Source organism: Battus philenor, unplaced genomic scaffold (genome assembly GCF_028537555.1).
Source record: "Battus philenor isolate CCGP_79_NKW_IND1 unplaced genomic scaffold, ilBatPhil1.0.hap1 SCAF_10, whole genome shotgun sequence".
Classification (NCBI taxonomy): domain Eukaryota; kingdom Metazoa; phylum Arthropoda; class Insecta; order Lepidoptera; family Papilionidae; genus Battus; species Battus philenor.
This window is the reverse complement of record NW_027181662.1, coordinates 5,953,164-5,976,958: the sequence shown is the minus strand read 5'-3', so window position 1 is coordinate 5,976,958 and position 23,795 is coordinate 5,953,164. Positions and strand designations below refer to the sequence as shown.

At 31.4% G+C, this 23,795-nt stretch overlaps 2 protein-coding genes across 2 annotated transcripts in view; both read left to right on the top strand.

Annotated features, from left to right (window-relative positions):
• Sol1 overlaps positions 1-6,100 on the top strand; it is a 365,472-nt gene extending 359,372 nt beyond the window's left edge. The window contains exons 10-14 of the mRNA XM_068770529.1: positions 198-384; positions 682-872; positions 2,642-2,849; positions 4,133-4,377; positions 5,868-6,100. Of these exons, the coding sequence (XP_068626630.1) occupies positions 198-384; positions 682-872; positions 2,642-2,849; positions 4,133-4,377; positions 5,868-5,932 (896 nt within the window). The 3' untranslated portion in view covers positions 5,933-6,100. The remainder of the gene's footprint in view (positions 1-197; positions 385-681; positions 873-2,641; positions 2,850-4,132; positions 4,378-5,867) is intronic.
• A 3,337-nt stretch (positions 6,101-9,437) lies between these two features.
• The window catches only part of Cad99C (cadherin-99C), a 188,138-nt gene continuing 173,780 nt past the window's right edge, over positions 9,438-23,795 (top strand). Inside the window, exon 1 of the mRNA XM_068767495.1 lies at positions 9,438-9,770. The gene's annotated coding sequence lies outside the window, so the exon portion shown is untranslated. The remainder of the gene's footprint in view (positions 9,771-23,795) is intronic.

Here is a 23,795-nt window from a genome sequence, read left to right as displayed (position 1 = left end):
TTCTCCCGATTTCTACAGATTACGTATTACGAATAGATTTTTCCGACTACGTGTCACTGGACATGCGCACTATACATAGATCTGTCTTCGGTATATAATTTTATCATTAAACTAACTTTAATTTATTGAGAACTTCGGTATTTTTAGGCACTTTACATTTTTATGCAATAAATGAATTATCTTTTTATGTTTTACAGCATCGTCGTGTCATCAGGAATTTAATAGTGATGGTGCGAAACAGGGGACTCTCACTTCACCTCACTACCCGCTGGCGTATCCTCCGAACACACATTGTCACTATGAGTTCTTCGGAAGAGGAAAAGAGAGAGTTAGATTATTTTTTCATGACTTCTACTTACATAAACCAGCAGATGGATCATTAGAGTAAGTTTCTTTTTTTTAATAAAACTAAACTTGCATGATTGACTTTACAAGTCTGCTCTATCTGTATATTAAGAAACATACTTAATTGTTTTAAAATGAAGAAGAAATAATACCAAGCTGACAAAGATAATCACAAACTAATTTGTGTAGCGCATAAACATTTAGCCCCTTGTTATTAATTTCTTTTTATAGATATGATAATAAAACAGAGAAACGAGAGATTATTGCAAATAAAAATATAAATGATAAATAAATTTTTTTACAAAATTTAAATTCTCTTTTTTCATCTATTTTCAGCTGTACGAATGTGGATTCATTGCAAGCGTTTGTCAATGTAGATGGTCGTCTAGAAAAGGTGGAAGCATTTTGTGGGACCGATTTGCCTAAGCCGATTATGTCAAATGGCCCCAAACTAATGTTAGAGTTTCGCGGGACTCAATCATCCAGACACTCCAGGGGTTTTAAAATATCGTACTCATTTGTAGAAAGTAAGTATTAAGAAAGTGTTGTAGAGAAAACTAAAGTGGATAATAGTCGTTACTAACGTTGATTTCAAAAAATAAAAAAAAGATTATTTTTTGTCAAATTACCTTGTTTCTTAATATCTTGTCATATATTGACGTATACATTGTTATAGTATATTTTGTTAGTAAAATAATTTACTGTCGGGGGTTCACTTTTTTTTGTAACAAGACAGTATTACAACAAGCAATATATTTTTCGTAAATATAAATAGAATTTATTTCTTAATTTCCTTTCTCTTAAACGTCTGTAAAATTTATTACGTTAGTGTGCTATGTTGCCAACAAACTAATTTGTTCTGAAATTAAGTATGAATATTTAAACATCGAAGCTGTCGCTACTATGTAATGTAACGATACATGAATATTGTGCAGGTAATATTATTAATCTGTGGTATAATTGTGAAATTGTTAATATTGCTTTAATATCTGTACCAAAAGTTATAGATTTGATTCTAATTAAATCGTCTTAACATTTTTGCATAAATGTTTGTATTTAATTACGATTTAAGAATCGAATAAAAAATATTAAAAATAACAATAAACAATTCATACTTATGTAGATGTACATAAAATGGCGTAATCAATTTAAGTAAAATTAAGGAATAATAATAATGAAAAACGTTGCATAATATTAAATAAAGTCTTGCAAATATGAATTGTGGACCAATTGGATTTCATTTTCTATTTGTGGTTTCGATTTGACATGATGCAGTGTAAATTGTTATAATGTTGCCATTTTATTTATTTGAGATCTTTAATTAAATAAAAAAAGTTATAGTTTACTATTTCTATTGAACTATTAATATTTTCATCTGGCCTATCTGGCCTATTATACTGTACGGATGTGAGGCCTGGTCCATAAAGAAGACCTTCGTAAGCGTATAGAGGCTTTCGAAATATGGACATATAGACACATGCTGTCCATAAGCTGGACTCAGAAGGTGACCAACGTCGAAGTTCTGAAACGAATCGGCCATATACGCGCACTAATGCTCACAGTAAAACGAAGTCGCTTACTTGGGACACGTTCTTCGACACAAAAGATACAATCTCCTTCAACTTATCATGATGGGAAAGGTCGCTGGTAAAAGGAAGGTTGGTAGGAGAAAGAAGTCGTGGCTTCGTAACATTAGAGAGTGGACCGGAATCGCCAGCGCTGCTGAGCTATTACGCAGAACCAAAAATAAGGAAGAGAGCAGGAAGCTGATAGCCAACCTCCACTAGTTGGAGAGGCACTTCAAGAAGAAGAATTAATATTTTAATGGTTATCTTAGGCAAAACGAACACATGGTGTTCACCCTCACCTTGCTCTTTCATAAGATTATTGGTTCCTAACCTTTAACCTTTTTGCAAGAATAAAATGAATATCCCTTTTACAAAATTTTTATTATTATTTATTTTAAACCAAATTTTATGACTGTCTTGTATCTTTTAAAAATCACAAATTCAAAAATAATTCACTCTTTCCAATTGTGCTTCATTTAATTATTGCATTAAGTCGTGTTAATTAATTGAAAATATTAAAACTAGAATTTCTATGGATCTTATTGTTAAATATATTATTGAAATAACAATTAAATTTTAATTTTGAAATCATTTAAATTAAATATTTAAAGTTAGGTATAATATATTTAATTGTAAAATTGTAATGAAATAGGTATTTTTCAAATATTGACGGAAGGGTTTAATCGTATGAAAAATTAATTAATAATCTTTTACGAATTTAATTTCAGATTTTGGTATTACTACGGGAAGGCAGTTAAAAGAGTTCCCATGCGCCTTCGTATACAACAGCTCCGAGAGCCATAACGGAACTTTTGCATCGCCTAATTGGCCAGGGCCTTATCCACGTGATACTGAATGCACTTATTTCTTTCACGGTGGACAAACTGAGAAAGTGCATCTTCATTTTTCAAATTTCGGCGTTGAAGGAGTTCTACCGTAAGTTCTTTTGTTTGTAACAATATAACATTACGATAATCAACGCATTCTTCTTCTTTTCAGCTGATAGACGCCCAGTGCGAGGAATAGGCCAAAGATCGCTTCAATAACCTGTTCTGCGCTGCCTGCATTCCAATTTCCCGTATATTCATTAACGCATTACTCTTATGACGCATTTGTGATTTACACGCTAGAAATATAAAAAGTCAAGGCGCTTAGTTTAAAACCTCTTTTAAGATAGTGAAGCTCGGGCCGCTATACACAACTATTTTACCGGTTTGGGAAGTCGCTGATATCTTAGATCGTTCAGGCGGACACACCAAGGAGTGACTAGGCTCAAAGGCCCCAACAAGGTGACGTCAGCTTGGTCTGTCACTCGTTGATAATACCCGTTTAGCATTCTGACTCAAAGGTACCCGAGACATACATGGCTAACTTTACTACTACTTTGGAAAGCTAAGCTTCTGACCAGAATGATCGAAGATTGGCGACTCCTATGATACACGGAAAGGTTGTTTAATAAGATGAATCAAGTGAATGTTGGCAATTTACTTCAGAAAATACCCAATCGAGAATGTCGAGCCTTGCTTTCACTTGCTTGCCACTTCGAACCCGCGGAATCTACAAATTCTATTTGAGCAGAAATGAAAGTCCAAAAAACAAATCGAGGAATTTAAATTTAATAAAAGCATTTTTGGTCTTTCCGCGCAGCCTTTCCGTGTTCAACGTTAGTTTTTTAATTTAAAAAAATTGAGTTCACGTTCTTATTAAGAGTTAACACGAAAGATAAGAGATTGCCAAAAGTATACTGTTTTTTCTTTTCCCTAAATCTTGTAAAACATAGCTATTAATATTTAGAATTTCAAAAGAGTCGATTTATTCTTTAATACACACATCTTTTTTGTTGTATCTTTAATTATATTTATTTTTCATTAAAAGTCATTTATAGTAATGAATCAACGCTGTCGCCTTTAGACTATGGAGGTGGTCATCTATATCAGCGTTTTAAACTACTGCAGACATTACCAACCATTTTGTATTGTTTACATTTGTTGTATTATTGTTGTTGAATTGTATTGTATTACATTAAATCTAAAAATCAGTTTATCAATTAAAAATATAAGAATTAATAAAAGAAAACAGATAAAAATTAATAACTAACTTATATACGTTTTTATTATCAGAAGGACAATCTGCAAGCATTTGGTACTATATTGATAAGATTATTAATATATTTTAAGTATGTAATTATATTTTTTAAAACACCATTTATTATTTTACAGGTGCGAAGCGATATCAGGAAGTGATTACGTAGAATTTTCTAACTATATGACTGAGGACAGCAGGTTCGGAAGGTACTGCGGTCAGATGAAAGAGTTCCACGTGGAATCCGACAGGAACTTCTTTAAAGTTACGTTCCGTTCTAACGATAGATTAGACGGAACTGGTTTTAAAGCGATGTTCCAATTTCTAGAAGTAACGGATGAGTATCGAGCTCCTTTGCAAGACAAAGCTTCGGTTTCTACAAGTGGGTATAGTTCTTACATGCAATAACATAAAAAAATTGGCTTGTATAACCTATTATATCTTTTTTATGATAATTTAAATCCTAATATGGTCACTGATGATATAGTCCGCTCCTTCGATTTCCAGTACGACCGATAGCAACCGCTTCTATCAAGCCTCTTACGGCAACCTGTACTCTTGACTTTTCACCTCGTGGTTTAATATTCTTCGCTGCGCTTGCCCGTTCGTGGTCTCCGATCGGCCATCTGTTCTACGGTCTATGTCGGCTGCCTATTGCCACTTCATCTTATCACTCTGTTATGTCGATTATTTTTATCTGTCTACGGATTTTATCATTCTTAATTCGATCTCGTAGAGAAATCCCTAGCAAATCCATATCTATGGCTTTTATATAGAGCGGTTTACATAGATTCTACAGCTGAGCCTATATTTTTCTCGTAGCAAAATTGCGCAGAAGCTAAAATTGCTGCCTTCGCGTACAAGGCGCTTTAACTAATAAAATTTCTAATTATTAAGGCATGTACTATTTCAGTATTTTGTATCAAAAGATGACCGATAAAGACATTTAGTCCTAGCCTCTAATTACTAGACTTAACTAAAGTCGATGTCTTATGTTTTAAATATAGTCCTATACAGAGTAATTGGTTATGTATATGCATAGGCATTATAGTTGCCTATACTAAATAATGCTCATTAGCTGTCAATTAATGTATGATATACAGTTTAAAAAAACCAATGGATTTCTACAGTTCAAAATTAATCATTGTTTACTATCTGTCCCTACAGACTTACATATGCGTAGAGACATATATCATATATAGAGTCCACAAAGCATGTACACTTTATTAGAATATTTCGATCAATTATTATCTTATTCTTCTTTTGGTACCTTTATATTCAGTTCTCTTTTTATGATATATACGCATTTATTATACACTTATCTTTATTAATTTTTCTTTAAACCGAAATTGTTAACTGATGACAATGAAGAGAATACATTCGGCATTAATTCTACGTTTTAATGGTCAAACTCGAATCATTGTTATAGTTTGTATATTTTCATTTTGGTATTAAATATATTGTAGATCGTTACAAAAGCAAGGGATATTAATCATTTATTAATAATAAATTAGACCGTAAAAGAATATAAAATATAAATGCTGTATAGTTCAAATATATATGTGTATATCTCCAAAAATATGTTTTTTACATATCTAACCAATTACACGTCGATGAGACCAATTAGACGACCACTGCAAGGTATAGGCCTCCTGCAAAGATATCTACAGTAGGACATAAAATAATCGCCAAGGTTGGCACACAGAGGACGTTGCTGTCTATCACTTGAAAACTTGTCTGTGAGCAGTAGCGATGTTAATGCACAAAGTGTGAATTATAAAAGATTGTATCACGAGAATTAAAAGTGTTAGTCTTCTACTGCTCGGCAACCACTGGTCTATGAATATATATGAGTTTTTTAACTGTTTTCAGGTACACTTAGAGGCCTGGTCCTTTCTGCTGCTATCGCGACCCGACTCTACTGTTTATGTCATTAAATAAAGTGATATTAGTGTTACTACTATTAGATTATTAATCCTGTACATTTTGTACCATAGTAAGTGCCGTACTATTGTAATTTAAACGTAGTGATGCAATATTTTCTATAAATTTATTTAAGTTTTCCTCTAATACCAACTAAAGCAATATTACACGATAAAACTTTATCCACGCAGGCACATCGTATTATTAATAAATATATGAATAATTAAAATGTTGTTTTATTTATTTGCGAGACGTTGTAAGCGATCAGTCGCGCAGTGAGCAATGTGTTATTGCTGCTTGATCGCATCAGGAAATAAAACTAAGTACTCCAGCGAATTGGCAATTTAAAAGTTAAGGCCTTTGGAAAATAGTGGACACGGGTCGCTTTCAACTGGTCCGTTTGGAAATCTATTGAAAATGCCTACTTCCGGTAGGAAAAAATGTTTTCTTATGCCTAGAGAGTTTTAATTTCCTTTTAATATTATACACTTAACAAGAACTTCTATATAAGTAGATTTAAAATAATTGTTTTATTGAATATGCCAGTATATATATATATATATATATATATATATATATATATATATATATATACTATTATATTTATATATATATATATATATATATTTATATATATATATATATATATATATATATATATACACGACCTTATTTCGACCTTGCGTTGATAAACCAAATAACTACTACAGTACCCGGTGGTAGACATTGCACATCGACCCTTGGAAAGAGACAATCGGCTGTTTTCGGCTTCGTAGAGCACTATCTCTGTACCACCCTACTTATGTGACGTGTTGTCAGTCGTTGTATTTTGTCGACCGAGATATGCTCTACGAAGACGAAATTAGCCGATTGTCTCTTTCCAAAAGTCGATGTGCAATATTTACTGCCAGGTACTGTAACGACTTGTCATATATTTATGTAGTTATATATAAGGTAGTCAATGTGAACCAGCTCTGTGTTGAAGTTTTCGACTCAATACATTATCGTATTGAAGTCTTGTCACGTTGTAAGCATGTAACGATATATCATTTTTTAATTATTTAAATAATACAATACTAAAGTATACGGTAATAAAGTATATGTACATAGTCTCTCCTTTTTTTGATATTTAACCCTACTGTAAAAACACATATATTATTACACATACATTACAAACATAAGAAAAATATAAGCAATAATACAAGAATATGTAACAACTAATAATTTTCGACGTTTTCAAATTTTTTAAAAAGGATTATTTATAGAAATTAAGAATATTCGTACAATATACTTAGTTTTAAATAATAACATAGATATTAATTTACGTTGTAATTGATAAGACTATGAAAATTATTTAACTTCTAAATTCAAATTTGAAATACAAGCACACATCATTTTTGTTATACACTAACCCGTCAGACGTCTTGTCTTAGCTATGAATTAATAAATCGAAATTTAATAATTGAAAATAAGAAAGGTTATTTAATAAGTTGTAACACAGATTATACCTATACAGTTGATAGTGACATTGCAAAATTAAATTAACTGTAATTTAAAACAAAAAAGGTGTAGCTGTTCGATACACAATATTGTTAGTTTTTCTAACACAGAACAGGGGACGTACAGTTGGTCACGTGAATAACATGTTTTTTTTTTAAGAATAATACCACAAACGCACGTCTGTCCTTGCGATTTATTTATTGATATTGCAATGAAAGCCGTTTAACAAATTTAATTTTATTTTGAAGTCGTCGTCTACAAAGTATTAGAAAACTTATACAAGAAGATCGGTGAAGTCGAGTTATGGCGTGACCAATGGAAATACAGATTAATTTTTATATAGATATTATTTACTGAAACTGTAATTAAATGTCCATATCTATCTTTCGATATACCTGTTAGGATGTATATATATAAATAAATATAGATATTTACATACATATTTATATGTGTATGTATATGTATGTATGTTTAGAACCATAAGGGTTAAGGACTTGAAATAGAATAGGAATTTTCGATTAGTTTTTTTTGCTAAATATGTCATTATGTAATCAGTGTATAACATGGTCATTATGTTTTCGAAGCGGGTCCATAACAGGTACTTTGTATATTGTAAGAATGTTATAGAAAATTGACAAAAATATTTATTTACAAATTAAAAGTCTTTTTTTTATAAATATTCTCACATCAGATTTGTATTCTATCAGACCTGTAATGTCACACTACCGGGCTATGTTAAATAGTGTATTCCAGTGGTCTAATGATTAATTTTTCGAAATTTTTTAACGTAAAATATACCAATTTCTTTAGGATATTGTCTATAGTTGTTTGTAAGCAGTGGCGACGTAATAAAGTTCACAAAAGACTCGAGAGTTTAGCCAGCAACTATCATTGCATATCGTTAGTATTATAAAAATTATATTTGATAACAACTCAATTTATATATTTTTTATAAATACTTTATTATTTGTATTATACGTTTTAATAAGAAATATGGATCGGAATGAGGTTCACTTGGCTTTCTACATAGGTGATATATATATATATATATATATATTAAAAATCAGCTTAAATACAAGAACGACGGCAGCATTTTTGGCGACGAGCAAATTAAATTCTCGCTGGAATTTGGATTCAAACGCGAAAGCATTATTTAAAACAATATTGTGGTCGCAGTGGCCAGAAATACGAAGCGTTCTTACATGAACGCTACACACTACTACTGTAGCAAGGATATTATTTTGAAATTACCTCAAAAAATCAACCTTTGCCCCGTAACAGGGGATGCACGATCATAAATATTATTCCGCTGTATAGATACAAATTCTAGATGATAATTTTATATTCTATTCGAATTTACGTTCCGTTCCAAGACTACACGCAGATATGTTGAAAGCTTTCGCAGCGTGGTTGTCATCTGCTAAAAATGATTTTTTAACTACTGCGTAATTTAATTAAAGGATTCTAAGTTTTTTCAGTCATTTATTGACAGCTGATACGTTTGGGTGGGTATTTAGTTCACTTTGTCCCTTTTAGAAGTTAGCTGGATCCTTTCAGTATCTGTAAAAATGATAAGGTTGCGATATATTTCATAGTTCGTGAAGTACCCGGAAGACTATCCATTAGTGTACGTCTTTTGGCTGAAGTGATGATAATGGTCACATACTAAACCACACCTCAGGTCTCCGAGAATTTTATTCAACTGACTCTGGATATCATTAACATTTAAGTTGCTTGGAATTTCTGGAACCTGTATCCTGTACATTTAACTGTTACACACGGCTTTTTTTTTCAGAATTATGTTAGAAAAAGCTATTTAACGTTTAAAGTGTTTCATATCTACTCCAAAGAAATTCAATTAGTCTTGAGCAGTTAACGCATAATTCTCACCGACATTTTGTTCCCGGTTAAACTTTACCGCGTTGCGTCACCAGAGAAACGAATGTTTTTCGTTCGCCTCATTGGTTGTATCCAGTTGTTCGCCGTACGCGGACAGGTGTGGCGGCGCTGTTCGTGTCTGTCCCTTTCTCAGCCCCCACTCACCATCGCCGTCGCCGCATACATCTCGTGTGACGTCAGTTCAGGTCCACACGCCGCTCTCTTTACATCTCGTTAGCGGCCTGTAATCTAATAAAATCGCGCGAACTTTTTACGATTAAACCTCTTGTGCAATTTGAATTGATCGTGTGATTTATCAGTGCAAACGTTAGTTATATAGGAAACTGGTGGAAATTACGTGTGTTAGTACTGTGTTTTGTGGTCACAGGTGTTGCATTCCAAGCCGCACGCCGTAAAGCCTCTGTGGATCCTGCACAGTTAGCAGGTGAACTGTTTAAAGGATCTATTTACTTTGTAAGTCTTTTATCGATATCGTCGTGTCTCATTAGCCTATATATTTTCACCTTAAATTATTTGTACTTTCACTTATGTTTACGACTGCTTTTTAAACAATATCTATTATAAATACTACGTGTTATTGTAATGGTAGGAACATGGTTCCTTTTAACATTATCACTTTATTTATTAATCTTGCTAGTAATTAGAAACTGTACTTATATACATAATTACCAATACATAACTAATACCAATTTTAACAACCAATTCTATATGAGATAGTGTTCGTTTACATTATAAATATTTCGTGTTATTTAAATTCGTGTAACATGTTATAACTAAATGCAATTATATTATGAGATTTTGTTGTCATTTGATATACAAACAATTATAGATATTATTTACATAAACAATATATTAAAATATGTGCACACAAAGCATGTTCAGAAGCTAATTTAGCATTTAATCGGAAGTACATTAAGCAATAATTTGTGATGAATACTGGTAATTATTTATATTATGATTGTTTAGCGTTTAGTTTTATTACTTATTGCGTTGATTTCGAAGGTAGAATAATGTTTCTTTTCGTATAGCAGTTACTCCGTTTATAAAAGCATTGTCTATATCACAGTAAAAATAGTATGTGGAACTACATACTCATGGAATTTATCACACATTTGTTAGATTTGTTGTTAAAATACATAGTAAACCTGTCTTATTGATGATTAATGTCGAAGTGCTAAGAAGATACCTAACAAACGCAGCCTTTATAATTTTTGATTAATTAATGATTAATGACCACAATAACCTTGAAAATATAGTAAAGATGTTGTTTTTCTAGGTGTATCTAACAAACCTAAATTCTCAAGTAATGATACTTAAACATTTCGTCATCTTTTTAACTTTCAAGGGAAAAAATTTGAAACAATTTTGTTATATCAGAAGATGTAGTATTTAAAGCGTGTCCCCAGGCAATTAATTCAAAGAAGTTTTTTTTTTACCAATAAATTAATAATCATAAAAAGCGCAACCGTTGCGTGAAGGAAATGTACTGATGCAGCAAATTTGCATTAATGCAAATTTATTAATGTATGTTGCCTCTTTAATATACTAAGGCATTTTATAGCAATATATTCTGCGCTTTTTGCAATTCTTGAATATTATGTTATGTTCTGATATTTGTCCATTTACAATCCTTAAATTCAATCAGTTATATTGGGTGTCGACATGTAGTTGGTGGTGTAAACTTTTTGCTGACTCACTAGTTTTTGCTTTGCGTTGTACATTCCCCACTTTAAAGATTTTATACATATTTCCAATCGCCATGTATGTAGTGTTCACTCTTAAATAAGTCACGTTAATTTAATCTCAACTAATCCGAATTTTAAAAATGCTTTATCTTAATAGTTTACCGCTATTTATTACCGTTATTTATTATTTTATTGAACCATTAAATTTTATATACTTAGAAAGTACTATACAGATTATAAACAATAACTTGGAATGCTATATTATATTACTAAAGATACATTAAATAAATCTTTACCCAAAATATTAACAAAAAATTAACAATATATTTATATATGTATCTATGTAAAGAAAATGATTAGTCTTGTATACATATATTTTTTAGTCTATACCATTTATATAATATTATTATTATAAATTAGTAAGTCTAGAATTTTATATGAAATGAAATAAAATGAACCCAAACAATTATATTACACAGTCATAGTCCAGGGATAGAAAACTGAGACTTTTTTTTTATTCATTCTAATTTGTATTGCTAGTGTTTTTTTTTACATTATTAGTGATCGTAGGTCGCCAGTTGGATTCCGAGTAGATAGTCGTATATAATTCACACGTTTTGATTTAATTAAACAGGATTGCCTGCTTACAAACAAGTTTTCAGGGGATAGGTATCAGCGCACACTCCGTACCATAATACCTCATTGCGATCAAAACCGCCTACCAAGTGTCGCAATTATGGTATATCTCCCTGTACATTTCTTTGGAGGCCTATGCCGTGCAGTGGGCGTTCAAGAACGACAACGAAACAATAATGTTTACTTTAACTTATTTAAACTCTTTTCTGAAAACTTCTTTGAATCCTCTGTATAAAAAGTTCCGAGCATTTTGCTGCACGTCTGGACATAAAACAAAAAAAATAACGTTAAGAGTAATTTATTCTAAAATAGATCTTTACTTTAATTAAAAAGTGTACTAAAATAATTTGCGGTCGTTCAAGCAGTTTCCGTTTACCTTAATACTGTTTTTAATAACTTTAGTGATAAAGTTTAGTTATAAAATTATTTATATAGCATTATGTTTATACATAGTCTGTCTGTTCATGTTCCAGGTCATATATTTATTACAAATAAAATTATAAGGCGTACATACCGAGAGCTAACATAAAAATTTGTTAAAAAAATACGAAATTGATTCTACGGTGCTTGTTAAACTTGTTTAAGTTGTTTAAAATTTGCCTTTTCTTTGTTAAATATGTTTGATCTTTCCCAACAATACCTTTTATAAAATTAATATTACAGACAGAATATTTATTAAAAAAAATTTCCTAGGTCTATAAATCTATCTCTACATATATCTATCTATCTATACTACTTCTACTATAAAGATCTAATTCTCCTGGATCGTGAACGATGTCCTCACATTAAATTGAAAAGTGTTTTCATTTAACTTTTGAGGTGAGTTTCAAAATATTTATTCTAGTCTGTTCTTATCTCATTTCCTTTGAGTCATGAAACATTACTTCAAAAGTCCTCATTGATTTGTAAGCCACAGATGTTTATCCATTTGATCTTGAAAGTTTGGAAAATGAATAACCTTGTAAAAAACTATAAAACTTATAAATACGTTATTAATTTAGTCGGTATGACAGGCACATTTCTGTGTGTCAATTAAAAAAAACGATTAATTTGAGTATGTCAAAAATGCTGATATAATCATCTTCGTTGACATGGGTAAACGATTAAAGTACCTCGCGTGGCGCCACGATTGTCACCGGCGTACCATGCAACTGGTATAATTAGAATCTGGCAGACTAAAGAAAAAACAAACATTTTTTTTTAAATTGGCATACTTAGCTTACTTACAGATAAAACATTGCGAAGAAACTGGCTGTTATTACGAAAAACATCTTTTCCTTTTTTAAATCTCTTCAGATTAATGTTAGAATAATGACTATGCTTTTTTGAGAGACGATAAAATGTAGTCATTATTTGGATATAATAATATTTGTAGAGAATATCATTTGCGGATAAAATCGATTTGTTCAGGCGGTGCGAGTGCGAATTCATCGAAATACTTTGACATTGTACTTGTCTATTATGTTGAGTTGTTTGGTCTTACTTTTCAAGGTTTTATGCATATTGTAACAGATTGTTCGAGTTCTTTACGTGCTTATTGTATTGTGATAAACGAAAGTATAATATATATATTTATTAACTTAAATATTTCACAAACATTATTAAGTTATACGTGTTTTATATTATGTACATATACTATTATAGTTAGCAGTAATCGCAAGTATATTTATATCAGATTTTTCATATTTCTTTTTTTAACCTAAATTAATTTATTTTTGCCTTGCACTAATTCTAAATTCTTTGATAATGCCTTTAGGATTAAGTTCGTCCTTATATCTTATATTGTTTATATATATTTAAAATTAAATGTATTTGTGGCGTTCTTGGATAATCCACATAATAAATAATATTTATTCCTGAATATACCTTGATTCTAATGCGATTTTACATCAACTTAAGCGAAACCAGAGATTTGCGGCTTCTCAATTCGGTAAATAATATGTCCTAATAACAAGGTTCTTGACGGATCGCCCGAACTTTATTATTGTCAACAAACCAGTATGAAATCATTTTGGGTCATACTAAAAACCATGAATATTTCTATACAAGCGATTAGGAATTTTCATAGTCATGTAAATAATTGTTAAATAGTAATATAGTATAACCTAAATATTATAAATGCCTATTAAAATAATCTTTTTTTTGTGGTTTTCGGTGTGTATACCTACGGAGAATCTCGAAATTTCTCTAAGCGATTGAATCAGCTATGGGATGACCTGTAGACAAACTGACCGTATTAACTAGTGCAGTCGGCAGGTGACGAAGCTCGCAGAATCTTTTCTCGATAGACCTAATAGTTCTAAAGAGGAGAGCACGAACCGGTAAACGCAGCGAAGGACGTGCACCCAGAAGGCGGACAAATGTCCTTTTTAAGAAAAACGCTGTATGTAGTCCTTTGCTTCAGGCCTGTCGTATCGGAAATATATAGCTGGTTCTATGGCTGTAAAGATGATGATGTTGTGGGTATTGCAAAATTAATGTAATGTTTTTATATCCAAAAATAGTTTTAGTTGTAAATTCATACAGGAATTCTACACCAAGACATATCACACCTATGTCAAGACAATCAACATCTTGTTACGGTCCTGTTCACATCAAGTCCTTACTTCATATCTAGTTCACTAATAACATTAATACGTTAAAGGTTATATAAAGTTTTGATTTATTATAATGAAATAAGGATTTTAGTATTTAAGTATTATTCATAGTTTTCTTTAAATTTCGTAATAAACCGGTAGAAGCCAGATCGCGTTGCATGCACAACTGCTAGATCCCAATCTCTTATTCATACTGAACTGTACGCGTGTGTCAAGACAACAAATTGTTCCAGACGTAACAATCGGTACAAGATTATTGACCTCAATTTATAATTCATATAATTTAAGATGTTAAGAATTGATACAAATTTTATCTGCCGAAAATATATTATAGGCGCGATACTGTAACATATATTAATTTGTATTCATTGACGCAATAAAACCCTTTTTTGACCCTATTTGTCTACTAATTTTTCTGCGTTGAACACCCAGTTCCGTAGCTAAACGACCTATTATTAACAAAACAACTATTTTAAAATTTTCATAAGTAAGTAACGTTGAGTGTTATATTTTTTACACAATGAAGTTTTTGTACCTAACAAAATGGTTGGTGATTTTTCTTCTTTTTTTAAGTACATTTAATGTATGCTAGTAAAAATCATAACATCATTTGTATAAAACATCCTTTCTATTGATAATTACTGCGTTCTTTTAAGTTTTTTTTGACAATTACATCATTATCGGTTACTGTGTTTCAATTTTATTAAATAGATATACATACAGGCTGACGTTATGTAAAAGGGTTTTTGTAAAAGCGTTAAATAGGTATGGAGGTATGTAAAAATTTATGATTTAAAGAATAATAAATTACATAATGATAATATAGTACTTTTAATTACTTCATATTAAAAAAAATATTGTTAAATGACCCTGCAGAGTTTGCATTTCAAGAATTTATTAAACTGCCGGATTCCATTAGAGTTTCAGAGCGATACGTTTATACAGAGTGATTTGAAATAAAGTGAAAGGCTATAATATAAAGCTTTTTACTGACAAATGAGTTATACATTCACTCTTTCAAAGATTTTACACAAATTATTACAATATATATGTATACAGTAACATAGAATAATTTCTAATTCCAATCCAAAACTAATTTAGCCTCTCACGGAATGTAAAGGCCTTTTGAAAGTGCCTTGTAGGGTCCTATTTATCTAATGTGACGGCACTGACAATTGACCGGGCAAGACAGAATAGAGGCATGAGGTTGTTTTGTGCGGAGGCCACGAACTCACGGATGACAAATTGGATGATTAGTACTAAATCACGACTGCTGTGTACTTTCGTAACTTGTATTACAAGGTAAAAGTGTGATTGTTTCAAAAAATTCCAATTACAGTTACATTATTTTGATTAATTTTTTTGACTTTACTTTTTTTGCATTAAAAATTAAACCGGCCTGATTTTTATAACATTGTCTTAGTATTTACAAAAAATAGATTGAATCTATGTGATGGATTATTATTTATCCTGTTACACTAAAATGATGTTTTCAATGAAAATCACGTCATTTAAACTTTTCTAGAAGTCAAAGGAAATATATGTATTAATTGATGCAGCTATACATCTGTCGTTTAAAGTAAAAAATATAAATTACGGAAGATTGAATAGAGGTTTTTTTTTTTCAGAAAATACGTAGTTTAAAGAATATTTATGGTATACGATCACATGCTCTGAAGCGAAGCTAGATCTAAAACAGTGGCTATTTTATTCCATCTGATAGAATTACCAATTCAAAATTACAGTAAGGCGAATGGTGGTGTGCTTTTGAATTTAAACGTGGCACGACTTCTGAGCATTGTGTTTACTATATTTACTTAGAGTTCAGATGCAAACTGGATTCCCCGTAAGCCTTCAATATTATAACATTTAGTTTCTTTGTTAATAAAACACTCTCCTTTGCTTGTATACAGACTACAAAAGACATTTGAAAGTGAATTTCCAACTACAATGTCATTTGTTTTTATGTAGTTATTTGTATTACACGGTCTCAATGATAAAAGTAATGATTAAGTTTTATTCATTTTACAAATATGTTATGCGTTTATTTAAAATAAAAATTTATTTTCTGATGTCTATTTGTATTTTAAGGATTATTTCGTTAACTATAAAAACGAGATTGTTATTTTTTTTTCAACTATGACAACTTCTGTGCTATGTTGTTTTTATTATACACACATTGAGTAACAAGAATTAAGATAAACATGGCAATATTAGTATGTTAGTACTCGGCAATATTGTTTAAACTTAATGGTGTTTAATGGTAATATATCAAGCCTGTCTACCATGCTTATCCGTGTTGGGGCTTGCGTGTTTTCGTGACCACCACAAATATTAAAGCTCGGCCACTGGCAAAGTTTCAACTTAATATCGCTACAGGAATGCACAGATCTGGTCGCTAGGATAAATTATTTTCGACTTATAGGGCAATAATAGGAATATTTTAAGTAGGTGTCAGCAATGTTCGAGTTATGAAACGATCGTATACCTTGATAAAAATATTGACGATCTATTATCTATATAATTAAGCATTGTATATATAAAAATAGCTGTTTGAAATAGCACTTACTATTTTTATCTACTTTATGCATAAAATATTATTTTAAGCTATTTAAAAAAAAAACTGTTTCTATACGACTATATTTTTGCTCTGATACGTCAAATATTTGTATTTCTTTTATTAGGTTTTCTAGTTTTTTATGGGTTTAGATATTAAATAAATATTTACAGATAAAATGCCTAAAACTGATAAAAATAAATAGCAGATATTAGTTTAATGATGAGATATTACTTTAGATATTTCTTTTATTAAAAGTAAAAGTAACACACAAAACTGTCAGTGTTCCAATTTTAAAAATTGTTATAATACTTTTCGATTTATTATTAAAAAGAAAATATGAAATACTATTATTGATATTTTTAATAGAAAATAAATAAATATTTATTAACAACAATTTCAAAGGTGATTTTGTTCGGCGAAGGGCTCAAATCACATATGCTTTAAAATATATTATTAAAGTTCAAATTATAAATTGACTTGCGTAGGGTGGAATGCAATCCGAGATAGTTGTCGGCCTCAACACTTAGCGAGGACGTGAGGTAGTGTGGACATACTTTTACTTTGAAGCATTGTTTGATATGCGATATCAATATCTACTCTAACGTTGTTGTAGTGTTTGTTGCATATCATTTATACAGGGTCTTTGGTTATAGGTGTTAATGCTTCCATGTGATGAATATATAGCTAAAGCTGTTAAACCTATGTCTTCTCACCTGCATAAAGTGATCATTCTGAAAAATTTTACATTAATATATGTTCTCCGAAATACAACAGGCTAATAATTTCTCGCAATACAAAATCTGTGAGGAAGCGATAGCAAACAATAGTTAGTTTTAATAATAGGTTGTCAAATATCTCCCTTCCGCCTTTTTGTCTTTTGAATTTCGCGGCTATGTACAAAGCCGATCAATACCGACAATACCGATGCCGACAAATACCGATCAAATCATGGACTACATCGTGTTAGACCGGCATGTGGCATCTCGTGACATCGCCCAGGAGATGGGAGTTAGTCACCAAACCATTTTAAACCATCTGCAGAAGGCTGGATACAAAAAAAGCTTGATGTTTGGGTGCCGCATGATTTGACGCAAAAAAACCTTCTGGACCGAATCAACGCCTGCGATATGCTGCTGAAACGGAACGAACTCGACCCATTCTTGAAGCGGATGGTCACTGGCGAGGAAAAATGGATCACATACGACAATATCAAGCGAAAACAGTGGCCAAGCCGGGATTGACGGCCAGGAAGGTTTTGCTGTGTGTTTGGTGGGATTGGAAGGGAATCATCCACTATGAGCTGCTCCCATATGGCCAGACGCTTAATTCTACTATCTACTGCGAACAACTGGACCGCTTGAAGCAGGCGATCGACCAGAAGCGTCCAGAATTGGCCAACAGGAAGGGTGTAGTGTTCCACCAGGACAACGCCAGACCACACACTTCGTTGATGACTCGTCAGAAGCTACGGGAGCTCGGATGGGAGGTTTTATCACATCCACCATATAGCCCGGACATAGTGCCAAGTGATTACTACCTGTTCCTGTCCATGGCGAACGCCCTTGGTGGTGTAAAGTTGAACTCAAAAGAGGTTTGTGAAAAGTAGCTGTCCGAGTTCTTCGCAAATAAGGAGGGGGGCTTCTACGAGGGAGGTATTATGAAGTTGCCGTCTAGATGGAAACAGATTATCGAACAAAACGGCGCATATTTGAACTAAATCCGATCACTGTAACACTTTTTATAAAGTATTGAATAAAGAGCAAAAAAGCGGAAGGGAGATATTTGACAACCTGTTATGTGATGAACTGAATTTTGAAAACGCTTTTTCTTATTATCATTATTCTATTATTTCTAAAACTATTCATTTTCACTGGGTTATACATTCACCTCTTTGAAGCTTTTGCATCTAGAACCAATCGCCCATTATACAATGTATACAAACTAAACCGTAGTCAGCAGAAAAATAACGATTTAGTGTTTGTTGCATAGACAACCTTCGACTTTGAGGGAGGGCGCAATTGATAAGAAGCACGCGAAATGTTTGAGAACAGGCGGCTTGACAATTGTCTACCTTCTTCGTTCAGCCGCTCACATAGCGCTACTACTATTTGCGCGTAGGCTAGAACGCATGATTTATATAATTTTAAACGAATACCCGATGAAGTCTGACGACTTGGGGCTATCCCCAGACACAAGATAATTAATTAATAATTTTTAATTAATTATCTTGTGTCTGGGGCTACACAAGATAATTAATTAAAAATTTTTAATTAATTATCTTGTGTAGTAATTTTAATTATTTGTCTTAATTTGAAATCTATAATTAGAAGTAAATTTATATCTAACTCCTATTATAGTATTCGAGCGTTTTTAGTTGATCGAAATGCGAGACGTAAATATCAAACATTGTTAAATTTAATTCAACAAGTGCAATATTAAGTTTCTGGTCGGCTTTTAGCAGATCAGTAATCCGAGACAGTGGCAGCTTACTACTTCTACTACTGATTCATAAGTGCCTGTAAATGACTGCTCGAATAAAGATACTTTCAAATTGAACGATTTTCATTGGTTCACCTTATTGCTTACAAGAAAGAAGTTTACACATTTTATTAATTAAATAAATTAATGAATTCTTATGGTGTTTTAAAAATTTGTTATGGTTTTTGAAATAAAGTTCAATTACTATTGAAAACATCGATATTTTTTATATTCCAAGTTATACCATAAGATTGTGTATAAATCTGAAAACGAATGAGCTCATAATAAATAAATTTATTTTATGAGAAGGCGTTCTTCGGTAATATATTACAAACCTGTTTTTCTGTCAGTAGCGGTCGATGCGGCGGCGCTTGTTATGGGAAATAACCTTTTAGAGCACTCTATAACATAAACAAGTAGTTTTTTATGTTTTAATCAATATTACGTGAATAAAAATGTATAAATAATGTTGAAGTTTATTAAATTAGGAATTTATTGTATGTTTATATGGACTTAGTCATCTGTATAGCTGTACTTACATGTAACAACACGTTAATTTGGTGGAGTAAGAAGTATTTTTATCGATAATTTCCTCATGTCGAAACTACTAACACACTATTATAACAAATAATTTACCGACATAATATATGGTTTGGTAAGTTACAATGACAGTGGGCTTACCCTTTAGCGCGTAGAATGCATGGTCGCTTCGGCTTCAAGGTTCTGGAGAAGACGCAACGTACAGACAAGCGCCGCGAAGTTTGTACATCTAAATGGTACATAACTCCTTGATAAGGTTGTCCGAAGACAGTGGATCCTTCTAATCGATATTGTAAGTTTATGGAGGAGGCCTCTATCTGGCAGTGGTCGTTCTATGCCTATCATAATAAATGATGCCCTTTTAATCACTTATAATCTTAATCCTTTTCGTAAGCGTGACGTAAGAGCTTCCCAGTCTGGTACCTGATTAATTATTTGTGTATTTGTCCATGCCCAGGCTCAGGGTGCTCTAGAACTTGCTAAAAAGAGATTAAGGCTTAGGTTAATCGATTTCAGCGCTCCGGTACCTCATACCCTGTGAAGTTGTAAGTGCCAATAGGTATAGCGACCATATATTTACTCATTGCGAAATTTCTGGAACCAAAAAACTTAGAGAGATGTAATTTAGTACAAATATTTCTTTTGTCAATTAGAGCTTAGCTAAGAAAAGTTTTTATGAAACTCTTGAAGCAAAAGGGAATACAGGGGGCGCCCATTATGTTCGCCAAGCAGATGGGAGACAGTTAATATATAAATTAGTCTTTATGCTTTAGAACATTAACCTTAAATAAGTAGAAGAGTCTACAAGAAATTCTATAAGAAAAACTACAATGTACATAAATTTAGCATTAGAAATTAATATAAGTTAAAATTGTTATACCTTTTTCCAACTTTTATAAAGAGACTAACTCTTTTGTGGGCAACTCTTAATTATCTTGTAATAAATTTAAATAATTTATTAGTCTTAAACTTCTTGATACAGTGTAAAGATTTTTTTACGTGATAATAAAACTTGGAAATGAATTGCTCTACTATATTATATTAAAAATATTATGAAGGTGGACACAAAAAACCTGTTTGAGTAACGCCGTGTAGCTTTAAGTTGAAGAATACTATTATAAGGAAAGTTATTGATTCTATTAAACAGAGGCCTACTGAAATATTTATAATATATGTATAATAAGAGACATTTGCCAATGACCAAAAGTAAAATAACACAAGTGAAACGGGACGATGTACGGTACTTTATGTAGTTACACTACAACGCGGTAAATTAGTAACTCTGTACTGTCTCGTCTTGTTTAACAAGTTTAATAGGAAATCGGTGATGGTATATGCAAATTTATGTTAATAGCTAACGGTATGTTTGATTGAACGTGAAAAATGAACTGTTCACTTTGACGGATACCTCTTAATAGTAATTGAATATTAATAGTGGGAATATAATATCGTAACATAATTTTTGAGTTTATCGTTGATTTAAATAATACCAAACAATTTATATATGGATAATAATAAATTATTTTATCATTACCTTATCTTCGTTTCCATGAATTTATTTCTTTATTTAGCTTTTAGCTGCTCCATCAGACTTCCGACAGTCAAATGTAATTGGTTCGTTGGAGTTCATTCGGAAAAAATAATTTACGCATTTCAGACTTGATCACTATTTAATGATTTAATGTCTTATTACAACTTCTTACAACGATCAGAGTTTCTTTAGAGTATAATGCAAGATTTTATTATATTTAATATCCAACCTTAAATCTTTACGTTATTTTTGGTTTTGATTGACAAAAAATAATCGTTTTCTTTTTTTTCAAATCATATTTGTATTATTGTAATTCATATATGCTGGGTGTTTTACAATTAAGAAAGAGGTTGCCGCTATTTCATACGGACCTTTCCTCTCCCAGCTACGAGTCATGCGACAGCCTTTTGTTATATTAAATTTAAGCCTTCGATAGTGAGGTTGGTAGAACGGTGAACCGTAGATGGTTAATGTATTGACAAAAGATTATTAGATATAAACAGATGTTTTAATTTACTGCATTGTGTTCAATAAAAAACTGCTACTTTTACTTTTTTAATTTACATTGCTTTATAACCTTTCTGATGCCTTATTAAAAATAAAAAAAGTCAGCCGTTGCTGGAATGTTCTCTAGTTGACGATTTCGTTCAATTTTTTTTAAATGCCTTGCAACTTAAGTTGCTTGAAATTTAAAACTCACGTGTCAACTATTCTGTAATTATTATGAATGATTGGATTATACAATGGAAAAATAAGAACGTTACGTAAAAGCATTGTTAATGTTAAAATGCATTTGTACAAATAAAAAATCAACAGGAGATAATAAAAACTAAAAAATACATATTTTAATTTCTCTTGTGCTGTAGTTGTCACGAAAATATATTGTACACAAAGGAGCTATCGTTATTGTATTTTCAAACGCTCTTTCGACTTGTATAATAAGTGAGTGTCAAAATTTAACATTTTCGTACACCAAAATTATTGCTTGTTGATAAAATTTTAAAGGTTTTGTGTTTAGTATCAAGACATTTGTAATAATTTTAACCAAATCTTATATTTGCTTTTCGTGATACGAAATATTCGTATAAATGAGGAAGATAATTATATGATATATGATCTTTATGATACAACCGTGGATCGTTGTTATGCACGTAAATAGTTTGTATTAAATAAATACCTCTATGTAAATGAAAATAAATGACTTTTAAACGGAAATAGTTAACGTATCTATCACCTCAGAGCTGTGGTAGCCTAAGGGTAGAGGATTGAGACTTACGATTGTAGGTCGCGATTTTGATTCTGAATACAGCCTTAATTCACATTTAGTGCATTATTTATATAAGATTGCCATTGATCACAAGCAATTTTCAGGAGGGTAGATAGTAACGTCCTCTACGAACCCACCTGCCAAGCGTGGCGATGATGGTATATACCTCCAAAGGTAACTTTGAGGGAGGCCTTTAGAGTGAGATAGACACCCAAGGTTTAATTATCTCTATCTTAATACTTATTGTTTTATTAGGTAATTATTTACTGTTTCGAATATGAAGGTTATATTTCAAAAAAGTTAAAAATATTAATTTTAATAATTCAGATAAATAATAAAGTTTTTTATGAACTCATACATGATTTTATAAGTAATAACTTTGTAGCTGAATATGTATAGTAGCTGAAATAATGTCAATCATTCCGTATATATAATTTATTAGATTAATATACTAATATTTCATTTCACTATAATAAGTCTTACGGAAATTGAAAATTTTAAATACGAAAATTCTTTTGTCCCGATATTGTACAGAGTATTATTGCAGTAAACAATTTTCGATGGTTATAATAAAATAATAACCATATTCTCAACAGGACTTGACTTTACAAAGTAGTGTTTAATTGTCAAGTGAGCTTAACTTAGTCGTATTTAATACGTCGGGAATTCCTCGCCGCTATTAGCTTGTTTTTGTTAAGTTGTCTAAAGGATTGTTCGCGACTTGTGACCGTACAAAAAACGCGTAGACACACGCCGTTGTAACAATGTCGATCGGAAACTATGATTATGAGCGCCATGTAATTGTGTTTTATTACTTTGTGTTTTGTCTTAAAGCGTACACTATGACGCTATTATAACTTGTCTACAGGTTTTAATGGTTGCTTTAGTGTGGGAAAGCGCAGAGTATACAATCTACGTGCAAAATAGATAATATGCCTGTTTTTTTTTTAATTTATATTTATTTATTTAAAATAAGCATTTGTGATTTTGTTAGATTTAGGAAGGCCTGGTTCGAGTCGATAAAAATACTCTGAGGAAACTAAATGCGACTTTTGAATAAATTTAATTGAAAAATGGCAACCTATGACATAATGCTTTGAATTCACCGTAAAATAGACATCAACGAGATATCATTGAGAAATCACTCTTATATTATCTGTTATATTTTACCTTTTAGCACAGTG